The 18,983-nt window shown below is 34.6% G+C and overlaps 3 protein-coding genes across 5 annotated transcripts; all 3 read right to left on the bottom strand.

The window, feature by feature from the left end:
• Positions 1-2,661: 2,661 nt before the first annotated feature.
• LOC133690550 (arabinosyltransferase RRA3-like) lies at positions 2,662-5,305 on the bottom strand. The gene is made up of 2 exons (XM_062110776.1): positions 4,794-5,305; positions 2,662-4,089 (listed from the first exon to the last, which is right to left on the bottom strand). The coding sequence occupies exons 1-2, from the start codon at positions 4,962-4,964 to the stop codon at positions 2,971-2,973; spliced, it is 1,290 nt and encodes a 429-aa protein (XP_061966760.1). The 5' UTR covers positions 4,965-5,305; the 3' UTR covers positions 2,662-2,970.
• A 1,947-nt stretch (positions 5,306-7,252) lies between these two features.
• Positions 7,253-13,020, bottom strand: LOC133692601 (cytochrome P450 734A1-like). The gene is made up of 4 exons (XM_062113671.1): positions 10,603-13,020; positions 9,164-9,408; positions 8,302-8,665; positions 7,253-7,890 (listed from the first exon to the last, which is right to left on the bottom strand). The coding sequence occupies exons 1-4, from the start codon at positions 11,215-11,217 to the stop codon at positions 7,471-7,473; spliced, it is 1,644 nt and encodes a 547-aa protein (XP_061969655.1). The 5' UTR covers positions 11,218-13,020; the 3' UTR covers positions 7,253-7,470.
• Positions 13,021-13,173: 153 nt separating this feature from the next.
• LOC133692602 (UMP-CMP kinase 3-like) lies at positions 13,174-18,608 on the bottom strand. 3 transcript variants are annotated; one of them, XR_009841962.1, is made up of 10 exons: positions 18,489-18,608; positions 17,728-17,815; positions 17,354-17,471; positions 15,896-16,052; positions 15,546-15,626; positions 15,284-15,391; positions 15,130-15,201; positions 14,192-14,222; positions 13,957-14,012; positions 13,174-13,385 (listed from the first exon to the last, which is right to left on the bottom strand). XR_009841962.1 is itself a non-coding variant. In XM_062113673.1 (9 exons), exons 2-8 carry the CDS (start codon positions 17,777-17,779, stop codon positions 14,001-14,003), a joined length of 600 nt encoding a protein of 199 aa, XP_061969657.1. In that variant the 5' UTR covers positions 17,780-17,815; positions 18,489-18,608; the 3' UTR covers positions 13,174-13,385; positions 13,957-14,000. The 3 variants fall into 3 exon arrangements, 2 of the variants coding, with proteins under 2 accessions (XP_061969657.1, XP_061969656.1); XM_062113673.1 differs by lacking the exon at positions 14,192-14,222; XM_062113672.1 differs by lacking the exons at positions 13,174-13,385; positions 13,957-14,012; positions 14,192-14,222 and having other exon boundaries at positions 14,364-15,201.
• Positions 18,609-18,983: the final 375 nt, after the last annotated feature.

Raw genomic sequence — 18,983 nt, forward strand, 5'->3', positions numbered from 1 at the left:
AGAAATTAATTCTTGGCAACCGTTAAATTCAGATTTTGTGCGATCCCAAGTTGTTTTGGGTTCGTTTTCTACAATGTCCATTAGGATGACAGCCTGTTATTGCTTGCCATAGATTGAAAGAAGACATGAACTTCTTGTGGCTCCCTTCTTCCGTCCATGTAAATTAAAAGAAAAATCAAATTAAAATTGGTTAGAACATGACCCAGAAGGCACTTATAGCACGAAATGTACAGGTTGTTTTTCTCCCGTTGTCCCTTCTGATTCTCTGGTTCGTATTTTCGAGTCTTTTGCCCTAGAATTTGGTCTTGGTTGCAGCAGATGCGATTAAAACTGACCAAGAAATGCAGTGTACGCCCAGGCTTTAAACCTTGAATGATTGTACTGGACTATGATTGGTCGCCATAGAGATAATACTTTTACATGGTACTCCCATTAATGAACGTAGGTGAGCAGCCGCCAGTTAACTAATACTCTGTTTGTTAACTGGTTTAACGTGTTTTTTTTAAAAAAAAAACAAATTACATTAAATTTATATATTTTTAAATGTTTTTAAATTTTTTTATATAATAATATTAAAAAATATTATTTTATTATATTTTTAATTAAAAAATATTTTTTCAAAAATATTCTCGCCTTACCCAACTCACACTAAAAAGCAATAACCAACAAGGGTTGTGCCATGAAAGGCCAAGACGACAATCTAATCCTCCTGAAATTATTATTTATTACAATGACCTGATTCAGCTTCATGCTAGCAAATCAGTCACATTAGAAAACCACTTTAGAAACTAGTAGTAATAATAATAGGTCCGGTGCCAGCACTTTGATGCGGTCAGGATAAAAAACCTATTACTGCATAAAAAAAAAATATGGGAGCGCTATTATTATTTTTTTGTTTCATTTGATAAAATATTTAGATAGGGATAAAGAATTTCATTATTATATCATATATCAATTGCCATATGAGCATAAAAAAAAAAAAATCAAAACCCAAACAAATCTTTTAAACTTGAGTTAATTTTTTAAACCCACAACACGTCTGAAATCTTAGATTCAAATTAAACCAAGAACTTCAATTCTCAACTAATTTCATGTTAAATAACGAAATAAAAAAAATCAATCTAAAAAAAAATCAAAAGAATAAGGACTAAATTTAACATAAAAATTAAATTAAATTAAATGTTAAGAGATAAAATTGAAAAATAAATTCATTAAGAAAATAATTCAAAACAAAACAAATATCAATAAAAAAAAGGCACCAAATCTAGCATGAAAAAATTATTGGAGAATAAAATTGAAAAAAAAATCAATTCAAAAAAGAATTCAAAAGAAAACAAATGGCAATCAAAAGAACGGTGATTAAATCTAACATAAAAAAAATTAGAGGATAAAATTGAAAAAAAAACACTTTTATAAATCATTTTAAATAAAAAAAATAGTAATCAAAATAATATAAACTAAATATGAAAGAAAAATAAGTTGAAAGGTTGATTTAAAAATTTAAAGTTCAAGCGTGAAAATGGTGAATGAGAAAGGAAAGAAGGGGAAAAAATCTTTAGCATTAAATCAGAGGTCTATACGCCACACACATTGCCGAAAAATAGAAAGGTAACCGACACGATTAAGGGTGTGTTTGGCTTAGAGGTGTGGTGGTTTTTTGTCAAAGATACAATACCTTTTAAGCACACACCACACCTCTAAAAGCTATAAAAACATGTTTTTTACTGAAAAAAACACAAGCTACCTCTAAGCCAAACACCCTCTAAAACATCATCCAGAAAGCCATCATTTGACCACTAGACCACCTCGCATACGCTACTTAAAAGGCACGAGTTCAACTTACATGATAATCATTTTTATAATAATTTTTATATTTATTTAATTACAAAACTTTCCTGTTCAATTTTATAATGAAAAGATAAAAAATCTTTTATTGCTAATTAAAGTTTTTTTATTTATTTTAAAAGCAGTCTAGACTGTGCTTTAAAAAATAAAAAGCCCAGACAACTCTTAAATTTTAGTTTTTTTTTTCAAGAGTAAGATAAATGAAAATAAAATGTAATGTTTTTGGTGAAAATGACAATTATTATTTTACTATACAATCAACAATCGACAATGCAAATAGCCTGTAATTGACACTGTTCAAAGAAATCCGTTTTAGTTTTCTCTTAGGCAGCGTTTAGGAACGCGGCTGCGGTTTCGTTTTTAAAAAATTTAAATTTTTTTTTTGTTAAAATTAAGTGTGGTTTGTATTTTTTGAATCATTTTGATGTGCTGATATCAAAAATAATTTTTAAAAACTAAAAAAATTATTGGTATACATTTCAACACAAAAAGCTATTTAAAAAACACATGCAACCACACTGTCAAACTCTTAATTAATATTCGATCCACTGCACCACGTGACGAGATAGTTATGGTCCATATGAACCTAAGTTCAGTGTAATAATTTTTTACTTTTCTCAAAGGGATGCAAGAAGCGTGAGGATCCATGGTTTCACGGTCCTTGCTAGTCCAGTCACATCCTAACAACCCACCGGAGTCATTGATCCCGACTCCACCAAGATGCAACAAAATGTAGCTCTATAAGAATCAAATATCCCAGAAACTATCAAAGAATTTGCTTGCAAGTCGCAGAAAATTCAGCACGCAGCAAAATCCTTTATCGTGAAACATGACAAACCTGATCATTATAGCACGGGGCACGAGGGGAAGGGTGCTCCGACGAAACTTAATTTAATGCTACAGGAACAATACACTAAAGTTTCAAGGAAAACCGAAAGAAGAATATTTCCCAGCAACTGCAGGTAAAACAAAAACCAAAATATCAAAGAAAAGGTCTCTCACACTTCTCTTCAAATGTAATCAAATCAACCTCAACCTGTATCATGTGAATACTTAGCAAGTTAAATGGTCTGTGGAAGAAAAACTAAATCTCTCACAGTCCTCTCTGTAGTTGTAGAGGTATCCCTACCAATCAGAACCATCAGGGAAAGGATCCAATGCATCTTTCTTCCCATTAACATAGAACTCCACAACTGCTTGCATTCTTCTAAGTTTATCTGGGTGGTAGTTTACATGAACAATTACTGGCTTCAACTTTTTCAACGCGGGGTCTTTCCTTACTGTCTTGAAAAGGACCTTACTGTTCATAAACAAAAATATATCCATTGTTCTTTTTGCAGCATGGAGCCCGTCATACCCAGGATGTGAAGGGTAGAAAAGCTCCTCATTGAAAACTGCTTGGTCCCATGAATTTGGCTCTCTAGACAAACGACCAGCAACACGATCCAAAAGCTCAATGGAAGGAAGTGTAGGCCTTATATAAAAGAATCCAGAATTGTAAACCCATATCCTCATTGTATGAGCATAACGAGCCCAACCCATGGCAGGTTCATCAAAGACATCATTAAATCCATAAGCTGTCATATTATCGTGGCCATCAGACATAGATTCAACATCTGAATCACGATAAAGATGATCAAATGGGTTCTGCAAGTATATTATATCAATATCTGACAGAAGAACACTGTAACCCAGCTGCAAAAATTCCCTCAAAATATGGAACTTCAATCCAGAAACAGCATGATTACCACCTGTTCTTGCAACCGAATCAATACCGCTATCCGGATCCCTCTTATACACTGGAACATCATTTGACTTGCAGAAATCTACAATATGGTCATCTAATGCTACAACAAGGTAATTGCGTATACCAGCTTTCTTGATGTTAGTGAACCAGACTTCTAACATGGCTTTCACATTTGAATTTGCAAGTGCAACAATGAGCTCCTTATGTACAGCAACTTCCTCCAAGAGTTTTGCCAGTCTAGCATTCACAGACTCATCAGGAACAACAGTTGGGTTAGTTCTCAAACCCTTGACGGTACCAAAAGGACCAGCTTTCTGCTGTTTACCCAGTAACAAAACCTGCTTCTGAGCATGATCTTGTCCTTGTTCCTCCAGCTGCAGCTTTTCATTTAGCTCCCTAACTTCCTTCTTCAACTCAGCATTCTTCTCTGATATCGACACAATATCAGCTTTCAGCATTTTAATTCGCTCTGGTGATTCACATGAAGATGAGCCAGTCTAACAAACAAACAATAGGAGGTAATCACAACATGATAAGTGCCTATAAATCATGGTATTCAACAAGAGAGACAAATGAAGCAACCATTGAATGATAAAACCCAGTATCTGACACAAAATTGACTTTGAAATTCATGCTAATGCATCCGTGAAAAGTAGATCCGTGTTCAAATCAGTAACTAAAATGATAAACCTTACCTTTCACTCTCACCAAGCCAGGGAATGCCGCAAGAAAGGGGAAGATACTAAACAAAGACTAAGACATCAAAGAGGGGAACTAATGAAATGGTGCCTCTTTCACAACTAAATTAATGGCAGAGAGCTGGCTTCTCTTTAAAAGCATTTTTAATGATCTAGAAGATTTTCAATTCTGTATCCTTTCAATTTCACCGAATTATCCCATTCCTTAATGAAATCATGTCTTCAATCAATTTACTGAAACATGGAACAGCCTGAATTCATCCATGAAAGCAACTGACGCCAAAAACAACACACATGCATGCAAAGTCAACGGAAAGAAATAAAGTCAACTCTCTGGAGTACATAGAAAAGTTTAAAATTCAAGAACAATCAGAACCAACCCAGGTAAAAAGAATATAAAAAACACCAAAATTAAGTTTACGACTATATTAACGACCACGAAGCACTGAAATATATATACGGACAAAAAGAGATTTGGAGGTTTAAGGCAAAAGGATTTGAACCTGGAGATTAGAATTAGCAATCCGACGATGTGGGTTAGCCAGATCGGAGCTGAAGAACCCATGAGGATATAACACAGATAAGACGAAGCCAAGAAGAACACCAACCACAACGGCTAAGGCGATTCGAGATCCGCTAAGTGATTGCCCTTTATCTCTTCGAAGAACAGCCATGCCCTGGTTGAGTTACATACAGTCTACAGACAAAACAGTGTCAGAGAAATAAGCGGCGAAGACTTTTGAGTTTTTTATTAGCAAAACTAAACAGACAAGAAAAAATTGTAAAGGAAGTATTTATTGATTTATTTATTTAAGGTACTGGAATCGAGTTGATTCTTTTGTCTCTTTCAAATTAACAGGCTGAGGCAAGCGAAGACTTTTGATCGTGCAGCAAAGTGATTGCGTTCAGAGAGAGAGAGAGAGAGAGAGAGGAGGGAGGATCAAGTGTGGATGATTTGAATGATATTAAAACAGATATGAAGTCTTGGCCTTCAGATCGTAACTTCACATAATGATCACTCGGCTCTAAGATAGTAACACTGTGTTTGAAACCGTGAAGAAAAAAGTTTTTTAAAATGTGTCAAATACCATATAAATAAATTAAAGGATTTTTTGAATTATGTTAGAAATTATTTAAAAATATATATAAAAATATTTTTTTTTTAATTTTTTACAATCATTATATTAAAACAATCTAAAAAAACTAAAAAATAAATAAAACAATTAAAAAACATGGTTCTTCTTCACAAACAAACACTGTTTTGGCAGTTATGGAATCCCAGTCCCGAGGACCATTCCAAAAGGGTAGCCCTGTCTATATGTAGACACACAATTTCTATCTTTCCACTGACAGAACTTTATGCATTATGTTTTTTAATTAAAAGTATATTAAAATAATATTTTTTATTTTTAATATTAATATATTAAATTTATTAAAAAATGAAAAATAATTTAAAATATAGTGAGCGTGTAGCTATCAAGCTGCCTTAAATGAAATAGGGTCTGGGTAGTTATTATAAGTAACTTTAAACCTTTTTATTTTTTTAAAAAAATGCAAGGCAGAATAAACAAATCAATAATAATAATTGCTCTGTAATTAAATTGAGTTTGCAATATTTTCAAAATTTATTTTTCAGGAAATTTGTAATCTTATAGGTGATCACTTGTAATCATATAGCTTATAAATTTATAATTAATAGGCTCTAGTAAACTTATAGTTCTCATTACCAAAAAAATCTAAAGAATATATTATCTTGTCAAAGATGTCAAGTTAACATCTGTAATCATGCTGGGGGTCATTCCATGAATGCAAGTGCGTTGTTCTTAAATGTTTAGCTGTATTTCAAATTCAAAGAATTTAAATTATTTGATTGCTCTTTAAGTTTATAATTGTTTTTTAAATATAAAATTAAAGATTGCAAGGTTTTAAATTTATATTTAAGTGATCTCGTTACAAATTAGGGATTAAAAATTTAAATTTGTAAAGAGAATCTGCATAATAAATAAATTTCTAGAGTTTAGATACGAGCCTATAATATTTTTAATTTTTATAAAACTTAATCCTCAATTTTCAAAGTATTTTTAATTAAGAAAAAAAAACCCTGACAGGAAACAATAATAGGCTGAGTAGAATTTTTGAGTTCCATATCTGGTTTCTAGCCTAACTCTCAACTTCAATATCGTTTGGCGAATCTCCTCGTCCGGGCTCCACCTCTCTCTGTTCCTTTTAGCAGGTAAGAACCTGTGTTATTGTAAATAGCTTAGATCAATAAAAGCCTACTGCTTCTAATAATCAATAAGAACTGTGCGAGTTTCAATACCTAAACCCTGGGATGCAGAGACTATCCAGGGAAAGAAAGCCAAGAAGCCATTGTTGTTCTTGTAACTCAAAAATGCGTTTTCTCTCTTCGAAACTACTTCCAAAAACTGTTCTGGATATAATGTCGACCGAGAGGTCACGTCAAGTCAGTGTCTCCCAAAAGTTCAGTTCATCTTCACCTGCTCCGTGTTCAAGGCATCGTCAGTGATCATTTTTCGCCTCTGAGCTCGGTAAGCCCGTCTCCCATGAGCTGTTTTGACAAAATTAAGGTCTCCATCAAGCCTCTCGAATGACTCAGTAGTACTCATTAGAACCTCCGTAATCGTACCCTGGTCTCCAATTCCCAACCCGGCCAGTACAAGTATGTCTTGCATGCTTTCTTGACCATGTGCTAAGGGTAGGAACTACTGTAGGAGGAGTGAAGTGGTCATGTAGCTTTGCTGACCTCGCTTCCAATTTCCCATGGAGAATCTCTGACGAGTTTCCGATCATATATAATCCGCTCTCACCATTCTCATGTTATAGGAGTTTAAATTCCCATCTTCTTACATGAGATGAGAACAACATGATCGACCACGACCAAACATCGGCTCTTGACGATTTTCAGTTCATGTGATAGAAAGTTCCACTTCAACAGAGCACATGATAAAACGCAATTTCATTTCCGGCAAATAAAACAAGCATACCGCACAAAACATTTTCCACCTGCAACCATCCTTTGGTCCTGTGGTGCTATCAGCGGAAACATACCAAACATAGATAAATCTTTTCAGTTCCAGATTTACAAGAAGAGAAGCAGCAGTACTAAATATTAAAATTGCTTATGCACCAACAACAATGAGCCTCGTGCCTCGCGAATTTTCAGTTTGAAATCTTGCGAAAGAGGATCTGCGCACCGTATTGAGGCTGCATGCTTATAAAGAGGTTTGGAGCGTGAATATAAGTGGGTGACACGGCCAAAGAGTACTGCCTTATTATCATGGTTAGGGCAATTTTTGCCTCCATAATCGCCAAACTTTGACCAACACAAATTCTAGGGCCTAGCGCAAACGGGAAAAATGAAGCCAAGTGCTTTCGAGACTTGTTGAATCTCAAGGGGTTGAACTCATTAGCATCTTCTCCCCATATTTCAGTCTCATGCTGGACAGCAGGCAAAGGCAAATAAAGCTGTGTATCAGCAGGAATGTCGATTGCTCCCAACCTAACCTTCTTAGATGTTTGCCGCATCAACATCAGAACTGGAGGGTAAAGCCGCAGCGTTTCATTGAGTATCAAATTCACCTGCAAGAAAATTACCAAGAACGACCATTACCATTATATATTGCTGATGCTTAAATAAACATGAATCGCTGATCAACATCTGCATTCATGTCATGTGATAGACATTATATACTTTTTCCTTGTGTATCTTATTCTTTGATTTCATTTCTTTATTTACTGTGCAGTTCCCCACCTTGGAGCTACTTCACCATATTCCCAATTCAATGGTTTCAATAAATGCCCTGCAACATTCATCTTGGACCAGATCTAGAACTATCCATATTTCTAGGCTGCTAATATTCCTTTAAAGCGCCTGGACCTTTTCCGACACAATATGTCAAACTAGGCACATAAGCAAGGAATCAAACTTACAATCTTGAGGTCATTTAACTTACAATCAAACTAGGCACATAAGCAAGGAATCAAACTTACAATCTTGAGGTCATTTAACTTCTCTGCAACTGGAAGCTCCTTCCTTCCATAGACACTGAACACTTCTTCCCGTGCCTTATCTTGCCATTCTTGATGCAATGCTAAAAGGAGAAGTGCCCAAGTCACAAGATCGGCAGTCGTTTCCTTTCCTGCGAAGTAGAATGTTTTGCATTCATTTACAACATCCTCAACCCCTAATGTCTCTTCCCTGCCATCTCCGTTTTTATACGAAGACGTAAGTAAACAAAGTAGATTTTTTGAATTTTCTTTAACTCTGTTATTGGTCTTGATCAGGTTCTTTATTGCTTCACGAGTTTCCTTCTCTATTCTCCACCTCTCTCTGTTCTTCTTGGTGGGCAAAAACCTGCACACAGACAGATGAAACCGAGACTGAATCACAAAGCCACTTGGCAATGGAAAATGACAAAATGTACAAGCAGCAAAAATAACACTTCAGATTTTTCTTTTCATTGCCTATTTGAGTTTATTGAAAAAGAATACTGTATCAAAATTCAAGTTATAAAGGATCGGCATGCCACATGACAGCTGCAATGTCCTAGAGACACAGCTTCATTTTCCCTTTATGATGAAATTAGGGAAGCCATATATAAACTACCATTAAAGCCCCTTTGCCAAACAGTCACTCCGAGTTGCAGTTGACAGCTTTAAACATCAAAATTCGTCATTAATTAATTATTGTTCTTGTCTTAGCTTTCTTACATTACTTTCATAACCTGCCTGGATAATTTTATGTGCATCAAAACTCACCATCTTAGAAATGTACATGGAAAGATGATTTAAGCAATGACTTTTGACCGACACAGAAAAAGAAGAAGCAAAATAAATAATAATCACCATTCACCTGAACCCTGGAATATACGCATTTCCTAAAGCCTGGAAGGCAAGGTACTTTTGTTGTTCCTGCAACCCAAACACACGCCGCCCTTCTTCATAGTTGCTCCCAAAAGCCGTCTTGGATATAACGTCTGCTGACAGGTCCTGAAGATCATCCATCACATCCATCTCAAATTCATCTCTGCCTCCTCTTATTTCCTCCCATTTGGTTAGCATATTCTCTGTGCTTGCAACAATTCCTGGTACCCAGCACTATGAAAAATATTTATTTTTAACCATCCAACTTCAATTACTTATTACTATGTACGTTTACGTGTGTCCAATTGAACACAGACATACACACACGTAAATTAATTGAGGTGGGGAATTAATTGTTCCCATCCTAACAATTTTTTCAGATTTAGCTTTTCTTTTTTCATTTATATTGTTTAATATCGAATTTATTTATCCCGATCTCATGACTCGAGTTGCAGATTTAAAGAATTAACTCGAGTTTTTTGTCTTTTTTAGTTGATTTTTCTCTTAATTTCATCTTTCAATAATTGTTTTATTTAGAATTAAACTTCATAATTTTTTTCGGTCTCATTACTTAGATCACGATTTTGATGAGTTAACTTGTGTTATTTTTTTTTAATTACATCCTTCAATATTAAATTTGTTTATCATGTTCTTATGTTTACCTGGGATGCAAGTTAACTCGAGTTTTTTTGTTCTTTTTTTAGTTAATTTTTTTCTCAATTTCATCTTTCAATATTTGTTTAATTTGAAATTAAGCTTCATAATTTTTTTGATATATGTTTTTTGTAAGATTATCTTGGTCTCATTAACAAGGTAAGGGGTTTGACATGTTAACTCTAATTGATCTTAATTGATTTAATATGTTTTCATCTCAATATTTTTTTAAAAAAATATTTTTTTGAATTTGTTTTTAGTAAAATCATGTTTTTAACGGTTTCTTGAATTGTCTTTGGACCTATCAAATTTATCGGGTCAACCCTCATACAGTTTAGATTTTTTCTATTAGAAAACATGTTAGTAATACTTAGATATTTCTTACACTTAAAAAAATAATCAGACTCGCGATGTAACATGAATAATAATCACACACGCACAAGCACAAGCAAGATAATGTTACAAATATATTTAATAGGAATTTGTCTCTTAATCGATTTAATGCTTTTTTAGATATTATTTTATGAGTTTAATATATTGGTGTTAAAAAGAAAAAAAATATAAAAAATATTATTTTAATATATTCTTAAATTAAAAATATTTTTAAAAACACCTTCCACCATGTTACTAAACACACACTTTATCATTTCAATCCATAATTATAATTATATTTATAAATGTAATAAGACCCGTATTTCTTACTCTCTCTTTTTTTTTTTCTTAAAGAAAGAATTCCATCTTGAAAGCTTGATTTGTTTGCGCATTGCTTTTTACCTTAACTCGCTCGATCATGAAAGCCTGATTTGCGATCCTCCTATGATGAGCCCACTCATCACCGTTGAGCCCAATAAGTCCCTGTCCAAAGAGCAGCTTTGCCAGGGGGTTATTTCGTGCTTTCTCAAACGACCCATCACCCGTGTTCATGAGAACCTCTTTAATCATATCAGGGTCTGATATAGCCAACGTGGGCTTGGTTCCGAACCAATAGAGGAACGTCTTCCCGTACTTGCGCGACCACTCATGGTAAAATGGGGCCACTCGAGGCACCACATCGTGGTTAAAAGGCATTGGCTTTGACCGTGCTTCGCTAAATAGACGACCAAACTCAGGCGCGTTCCCTAAGAGTAGACGGTAGCTAGGGCCATTTATGCCTTGCCTTCTGAAATGGACCTGGATTCGCCATGGAACCCACATCACCGAGTGTATAAATTTCAAGATGCAGGCGAGTAGCAGCGACACAAGCAGAAGAAAAAGAATCTGCATTGTCAAATCTGTGCGTGTGAGAGAGAAGGCGGTGCTGTTGAGGGACGGAGGTGATCGCTCGGTGATCCAGCCGTGTATAAATAAGTAAACACGAGATTCAGGAATTGCTCGGCTCCTCCCTCCCATTGTTTATTTTGTAGGAAGAAAGGCAAGGGTGGGGCTCTCGGCCTCAGGTACACTACAAAAAATGATTGTATGTGCAATCATAGCAGCGACAGCACTCGAATTTATTTATTTATTTATTTCAGTGTGGAACATCTAGTGCAATAATTCTTTCTTTTATCATGTTTAGATTAATTCATTAATTGCTACCCGTATTGCAAATCATGGATAACATGTTCAATTCACTCTCAGGCAACCCAAGTTGCCCAACATATCTTATCTGTTTGATTTGATGATGGTGATGATTAATTGATATTAATTCTGAATATATTATTCTTATTTGGTAGCGTGGATAAAAAATAAAGTAGGTAGAATTAATCTAAGAGAAATTGATTGCCCCCGATGTTCCCCATTGAAATAAATAAATTCGAGTGCTGTAGCTTGATAGTAATAGAAGTAGAAAATCATTGCACATTGCAATTACTATTACCTTGATTGGGGGTGCTGTTAAAATAAACAGAGAAGGAGGTGATTTTTTTATTTATTTAAAATAATTTCTATATTATTTAATTTTAAACATGAATTAGATAAGAAGACGGGTTTTAAAGTTAAAGGATCTTTATGTCTAATCCCATAAAAAGGTAAACTATCTGATTAAAAAGAAAAAACAAATTAAAGGATCAAAGTGGAAAAAAAATTAAAAAAGAAGAAGAAATATTGTGCGGATCCAAGATATTCTCTGTCACATGGCACGGTGAAACGTTGATGTCAGTTAGTTTTTTTTTTTTTTAATTTTAATTTTAATGCTTCCCTTCAAACAACTAGCTGGGCCTTGCTAATAGAAGAATTTAAAACAAACCATAAACAGCAAGGATCATGTGTCTTGCTTGAACTACAAAAAATGCTGGTCCGACTATACGTTCTTTGCTTGGGACTAAGCCCAGATCAAGCCCCTGCTGATTTCTATTTGCGCACCGGGCTTAAGTCTATTAAATTTACAGGGAACAATCTCTGCTTATCTTTTATCTAGCAAGTTTTTTCATTTCTTTTCTTTTTTCCAAGTGGATCATCCCGTAAGCTGTTAAAAATAAATATTAGAAAAACAAAAAAATTAGACTCTTTGTATCTCTACCAGCCCAGCCCGCCTCACAAAATGTTTCCTTATTGTTGAGACGGCAAGCTAGCTACTCTTTTGACATGCATCGCCTCCCTTTTTGATGTCCCTTGCAGCTAAGATTAATTCTCAGTATACTGCAATTTGGAGCAGGTTAATTTATTTTTTTCCTTAATGATTCATTGAGAGACCCACCTTGAGCTATATTATTTTTCTTTCATTAATTATTAATTTAAAAATACTAATAAAAAATCAATTCTTTTTAACAACAGCCACCGCGCAAAAACAAACGAGTACTAGATTGTTTGAAGCAGCTGGAAATTAAGATATTTTAAGCCAATGTGTTGCAGCCATACGTAGCATGATCAAATGGGACAAATGTAAATCAAATACAATGAGGTCATTCATGATAATATATGGAAAACAGTAAGTTATTTCTCTAATCAAAAGGACAATGAGCTCCTCAGACCCAGCACAAATTTATCAGATTTCTGTAAGTCCATGGATCGCAACGGCATCACTCTGTTCATGTCTGCATTGAGCAGATCTATAATACTTGGAAAAAAATTATTTGTAATTGCCAACAAAAAATGACTTCTTACTGAACATCCAATCATAATTACTCTCAAAGTAGCATTTACAAGCAGCCAATTCGATGTTCTTCTTCTTATAATTATTATTATTATTTCACGCATCCATCTGGGATTGACTGGGTGAAGATTTCAGATTAGAAATCAAATCACCAAACTGTAAACTGGATTGTAATTATATTTCATAATTGCTGCTTCTTAACCAATGCCTTTTAGGTATCACCCTTACAAGGCAAATTAAACAAGAGAAAAAAAGAAGTGGACTAAAGGAGAGAATTGTAGCTCAAAGGGGAAAAGTAACATTATTAGTGCTCTATTACTATTTCTTATTAGAAACCAGTCACAGGAACAAGAATATAGAGGTAAATACCTCATGACATAAACTAAACCTGCTATGATAAGATGCAAACATGTGGCAGAAAAGTCCGCACAATAAACTGTACCTTCCCAATAAAGTACAAAGCAAGCCAACCATAAGAGATTATCACCTGAGAAAGAGAATAAATTCTGTTAATTACAATACGGTAAAGATGCTAGTTGATGAAAGATGTAATGCAAGATCTACAAACCTACAAACACACAGAGACAATTTGACAAACCAAGTACTCGCACATAATTTGTTGAAGTAACCTTTAGGTTAAAAGCTTATCATTCACTACTCTATGAATATGGCAGCTTATCATTTATTATTTTATGGAATATCTTGGAAGTCTTCGTCCATGAACTCGAAATAAAAAAGATCTTCATGAGGTTCAATTGCAGAATTCACAAACAACAGGAGCACCATAGGACTTCTTTATTCATTGATGCAAATAAGGATAATGCAAAAAATTGCTAGTTTGGGGATGCATTGAACTGGGAAGGAACCAACTTGGTTTAAGGATATCCATGATGTAAGAAACAATATAATTCCCAATTAAATCTCCAAATCTGGTAATGCTTCACACAGCACTGACCCACTTCAGATTTCAATGGTGAATTCAAGCATTTCAAGTGGCACACGTGAACAAAAACATCAGTAAGTAGAATGTTTATAGATCTAAATCAGAGAATAATTACCTTAGTAGATATTCAGTTTGATATATCTGGTACAAAGGAAACCCCTAAACAGCAACCTGCAATCACCACAAGTATAATCCACATCATGATCTTCATTTTGTTCCTCATGCTTGTATGTTTACAATTTTAAGAAATAAACTAAAACACTAGGAAAAGGTGTTATCAAAAGCCAAATATTGCAGGGTCATGTCAATATAAATTTTCCTGTTGAAACCACAAATTATGCAGCAATTACCTGTTGAAACTACAAATTATGCAGCAATTACCTGTTGAGCATAAGAAATTTAGTTTATTGTGCAGAAATTTCACGAACAGACCATTATTAATACAGCAGCCCATTTTGTATTTCCATATGATTCCTAAGCATTATTTTCTCCATACTTGAATTGTCTTCAATTTTTTATTCCTTTTCCATAAAACCTGAGTTCATGATATCTCTATGAACATTGAATTACCTTTTTGTTATGTTCAAGAGAAGTTTCTGTTACTGGTGGGCCATATGTATCAGAAAATGAAAGTTCTTCCCTATATCCTATGGCAAAGTTCAAGATCACACACGCAATTTCTTGTTTTATATGCTAGGATGTATATATTGCATGCATTCACATCGTATCTGGCCACATAAAGGTCATTACTCAGTATTCATCTCACTTGAGCATTCCTGGAGGGTCCAAAACGGTGCTATGAAAGTAAGCATTGTTGCATTAAGAATGCCTTTGCAAGCCTCAAACTTGCACAACAAATGTTCCTTCTAAGTTCTATGCTTTGTCACACGCATGCACACACCTTTTAGAAGAATCCTGATTGCATTCAGCACCCGGGAAATAAAAGGTAATTGGATGGCAACTATAGATCCTATCAAGAAACTAAAGGTTTGCAAAGGCTTCTTGAAGGAAGCATATAGGCTGACTTTTAATGTGAGGTTATTTTCAATACATGGGCTGAAATCTATCATAAACAATCAACTGCTAATATTCATGCCACAAAATGCATGTCGAATAAGTCATGGCAATAAAATAATATGCATCTCATTCTGCACCGATAGAAAACAAAGCTTGATTCAGCTCACATTTCTAATGGTATATTCAGAAACTAAAATGTATTCTTTGATCAAGATTTGACTCTCCATTCATAATGAAATGCCTACAAGATAGCATAGCTATGGTGCTTTACCTTCTCCTCTTTTGGTGTAAAGATGGCTTTAACTGCCTCAAAAACCTCTTCAACAGACTTTGCCGCATCAACCTGAGGGCTCAATGCAAAGAAATGGTTAAATTAATCAAGCAATATGCATTGCAATATACAAACAATTGCATAAACATATTACCTTCCTAACTTTCCCCTTTGAGCCATAGTACTCAACCACAGGAAGACTGGACTCTAGAAAAACATTAAACCGCTTCCTTATAGTTTCAATGTTATCATCTTCTCTTCCCTTCATTACCCCAGAAAAGAAAAGAATCGCAGAATAAAGATACATTAGCACATGAGATGAGAAAAATGAACCAATAAAGAATATGAATGTGACCTCCATAAGAGATATGTTATGTCCAAGTATATTATAGAAAGAGCAGTCACAGTAATCCAACCTGGTTCCTGCTCAAAATGCGCCTCTCCATCTCCTCTTCAGGACAATTAAAGAACAGGACAAATGCTGGTTCAATTTTGGTCTGGATAGAAAACATAATTCAGCATTTAATAAAATAAACCTGAAATTTTATCTTCAGGAGACATGCCCTCTGAATCATTATTACGCTACAAACACTATTCAAACCAAGCAGAGAGCTTTAGCACGCGTGCGCGCGCGCGCACGCACCCAGATATTGGGAATAACTTTATTGAAAAAAGAGTTTCATAAGATTCGAGCCTAAGACCTTTACCAGTCACTTTCTCTCTTTACCACTCAAGCTACACATAGAGAATTGTGTAGATAACTTACAACAGCCTCAAACGCAGCTCGGTTTTCCTCATTGCGGGGAAAACCATCAATCAGAAATTTGTCATTTCCACTTTCCTGCATTGCTTTTTGGAGGAGCTTTATTGTTACCTCTGAAGGCACTATCTTTCCCTCCTTAATCATGTTCTGAATCATGGTTCTGTAGACCACGAGGAACAAGATAACCAAGTGTTCAGTGATAAGGTCAAACAAAAAAATGCAGACATCATAGAAGTTCCAAAATCTAACACGTAGCACCACAGGACCAAATGGAAAATTACATGAAGGCACATAGACGCCACCATGAATCCATATCCACACACCAAGTGCAGAGAATACATGCACTTGATGGAAAGCATATTTTGAGATTAAAACTTCAGAGGCGAACCAAACAACTTATTAAGGATCTGACTACATGGAACACATAGGACAGTCACAGAAAAATTACCAATCATTTGATAGATCAAATCCAAAAGGTCCCTACATTCCTATCAAGAAAGATATTGAATGATTTGGTAGAGATCAACACCCCACACCACCAACTTTAAGAATACATAAATATAAAAACTCCCATTAGGTATTCCAATATAATTATTCATTCAATATGAGACATCATTGAGATAAGGCGGGGCAGGGGGTGATCAAATTACTGAAACCTAACCACAAATGAGAGAAGGAAAAACTTACACGATCCATGTGATACAGATCCATGAATCGCTTTAATTTTATTTTAAATTCTGTAGTACTGGTTGTGAATCTTACTTTATTCAGGAAATGAAAACATTAATTACATGGCTTGCTGCTAATTATGGTTTTCCTTTTCCCTTTCCTATTTGAATTTCAGTTTCCTATCTAGTTTAGCCCTTTGACAGCTTTTGGTGCCTATAAATGTAGCACCAGTATATGCAATGATAAGGACCTTGACAATGAATTACGAGTATTTGATTCAGTAAGGACTGCAGCCTAATAGTTTTCCTTCTATTTCTCTTTTCTAAAAGTACTTTCTTCTTCTTCTTCTTCTACTTCTAAATTACTCTTGCTATAGTGGCATGCCCAATTTCATCGAAAAACAATTTTCTGATCTGCCTAGATTTTGTATAAACCATACCCTACTCATCGTAAATTTCTGTGGGGCGCAAATTCAAAGTCATCCTACATCAGAATGCCACCAATAATAATAATAAAAAATAAACTTTAGTCAAGAAAACTGAAATAAAAGGGTAAAATAATAAGCGGCTTGAGAATTTATTCCCTGTCATCATTATGATAAATTGAATAATGAATCTTATAGAAAAGAAACATTGATTATCAGGATATGGCATCCAAAGTCTTCTTACAGTGGTCCCGGGTTCAAACTGCCATGTTTCTTGGTAATCATGGCAAAATAGTGATTACATTAAAAATGATAGAGATAAAAAATGTAAAGAGAGCAGCTTAGAAGAAAAAGTATGCAAGACATACCCATTTTCAGAGCCAGATTTAATTTCTGCTCGAAGAAGATCTCCAGCACTGAGATGAGTGTAACCAAAGTGTTCAACAACATTGGCACACTGGGTACCCTTTCCACTGCCAGGGCCACCTGATCAATCGAAAACAAACAACTTTTTGAGAATGCAGGAGGAAATGAGGACAAGGGAGAGACTGACTAATGATAGAAGCAATCATTTGAGAACCCAAACATCGATACAGGGCAACAATCAGTAACATCTTATGCTCCTCTATCAATAACAGAGTTAAGGCATGACAACAATTTTCGATTCAGGTTTACAAAACAATTGATGGAAGAGTAGACAGGCAATCAGTTATAAGTAAACTTTAAGAGAAAATGGTCTAACCCAAAACAAAAATAACAGCAGGCTTCTTCTCAGCATCACTAACAGTTCCCATGAGTGCCGATTAATTAGTGTTTTTTGAATGCAGAATCTGCAAAGGTAACAGCACAGCACACCACAATGTCAGACAGGCAGACAGACAACTTAAAAAGGAAAGAAAAGGAAAAGGAAAAAGAAAATATCATTTGATTCTGCGTATTCAGTTCAATCCTAGATAGATCAGATCCTGAGGACACTTCAATAAAGTTGTCTGTTCGGTTGCATTGAGAAATTAAATAAAAATAAATAAATTGAAATCTTGGAGAAGCTTTAGATTTCTCACTGGATCAATCAAATAAAAACTTACTGCAGATGAATACAGGAGGTAGGATCTAGACGATAGTTAGATCAACAGTAAACCTGAAGAATAATACTAACTTACTAAGATCTAATAACAACAACAATAACAGAGGGAGAGGGGCAGAGGTTGATTTAGAAAAACTGCGGTGCAGCATTCCCTGTTTAACAATGGAGTATATTTGAATTATCTATAGGAGAGGAGGAAGCAGGGGCTGTGCAACGTCAAAAAGGTGGTGGATTGGAGGAGAGGGAAGCAGATCCATGCTGAATTATCAATGAAATGTGCTTGCTTAAATTCGAAATTGAAGAGAACTGGGTATTATTATTATTATACCATTTCAATATAACCAACAGACTGAGATTGATCAATGAATAGATGAATCAGAGAGAAGAAAATGAAAGAGAGATCTGATCCAGAGGCATACCTTGGGGAGCGGAGCGAGAGAAAAATAATGGAGGGAAATATTAACTGCTTTGGACAAATGAGGTTGAGGATGGGCCTTTGCCTCCCTTCGAATTTATACAGGAGAGAGGGGGGGGGGGTTCGGGGGTTGATGGTATAAGTTAATTAGAATAACTTCCTGGCCACGTGGACCGCTGAGAATTTCACAAAAGACCCACCCCTTTAGTATCTAGCAATAAATATATTATTAGAAGTACAAAGAAAGAAAGATTCCTCGTATGTATTCTGTAATAATGTAATTTTAAAATCGTTCCAATTTTATTTTTTTATATAATTTTAGTTGTAAAAGGGAATTTTATGTTTAATTTAATGGTTGTGTTTAAATTTTATAATAGATTAAAGATTGTTGTAATTTTAATTTTTTTAAAAAAAATATTTTTGATATTATTATATTAAAACAATTTAAAAATATAAAAAATATATTTTAAATAAAAAATTAAAAAATACACGGATTGCA

This window comes from Populus nigra, chromosome 4 (genome assembly GCF_951802175.1).
Source record: "Populus nigra chromosome 4, ddPopNigr1.1, whole genome shotgun sequence".
In the NCBI taxonomy this organism is placed as follows: Eukaryota; Viridiplantae; Streptophyta; class Magnoliopsida; order Malpighiales; family Salicaceae; genus Populus; species Populus nigra.

What these genes read in the sequence shown, in the direction of transcription:
- LOC133692602 (XM_062113672.1), bottom strand. Translation starts at nt 17,779, where the DNA reads ATGGGAACTGTTAGTGATGCTGAGAAGAAGCCTGCTGTTATTTTTGTT. An exon ending in AAATCTGGCTCTGAAAATGG is followed by an intron (nt 16,053 to 17,353) that starts GTATGTCTTGCA and finishes CGTGGTCTACAG; the next exon opens with AACCATGATTCAGAACATGA. An exon ending in CAAAGGGGAAAGTTAGGAAG is followed by an intron (nt 15,202 to 15,283) that starts GTAATATGTTTA and finishes TTGAGCCCTCAG; the next exon opens with GTTGATGCGGCAAAGTCTGT.
- LOC133690550 (XM_062110776.1), bottom strand. Translation starts at nt 4,964, where the DNA reads ATGGCTGTTCTTCGAAGAGATAAAGGGCAATCACTTAGCGGATCTCGA. An exon ending in TTGCTAATTCTAATCTCCAG is followed by an intron (nt 4,090 to 4,793) that starts GTTCAAATCCTT and finishes TTTGTTTGTTAG; the next exon opens with ACTGGCTCATCTTCATGTGA.
- LOC133692601 (XM_062113671.1), bottom strand. Translation starts at nt 11,217, where the DNA reads ATGGGAGGGAGGAGCCGAGCAATTCCTGAATCTCGTGTTTACTTATTT. An exon ending in GCGTATATTCCAGGGTTCAG is followed by an intron (nt 8,666 to 9,163) that starts GTGAATGGTGAT and finishes GTCTGTGTGCAG; the next exon opens with GTTTTTGCCCACCAAGAAGA. An exon ending in AGTTAAATGACCTCAAGATT is followed by an intron (nt 7,891 to 8,301) that starts GTAAGTTTGATT and finishes ATTTTCTTGCAG; the next exon opens with GTGAATTTGATACTCAATGA.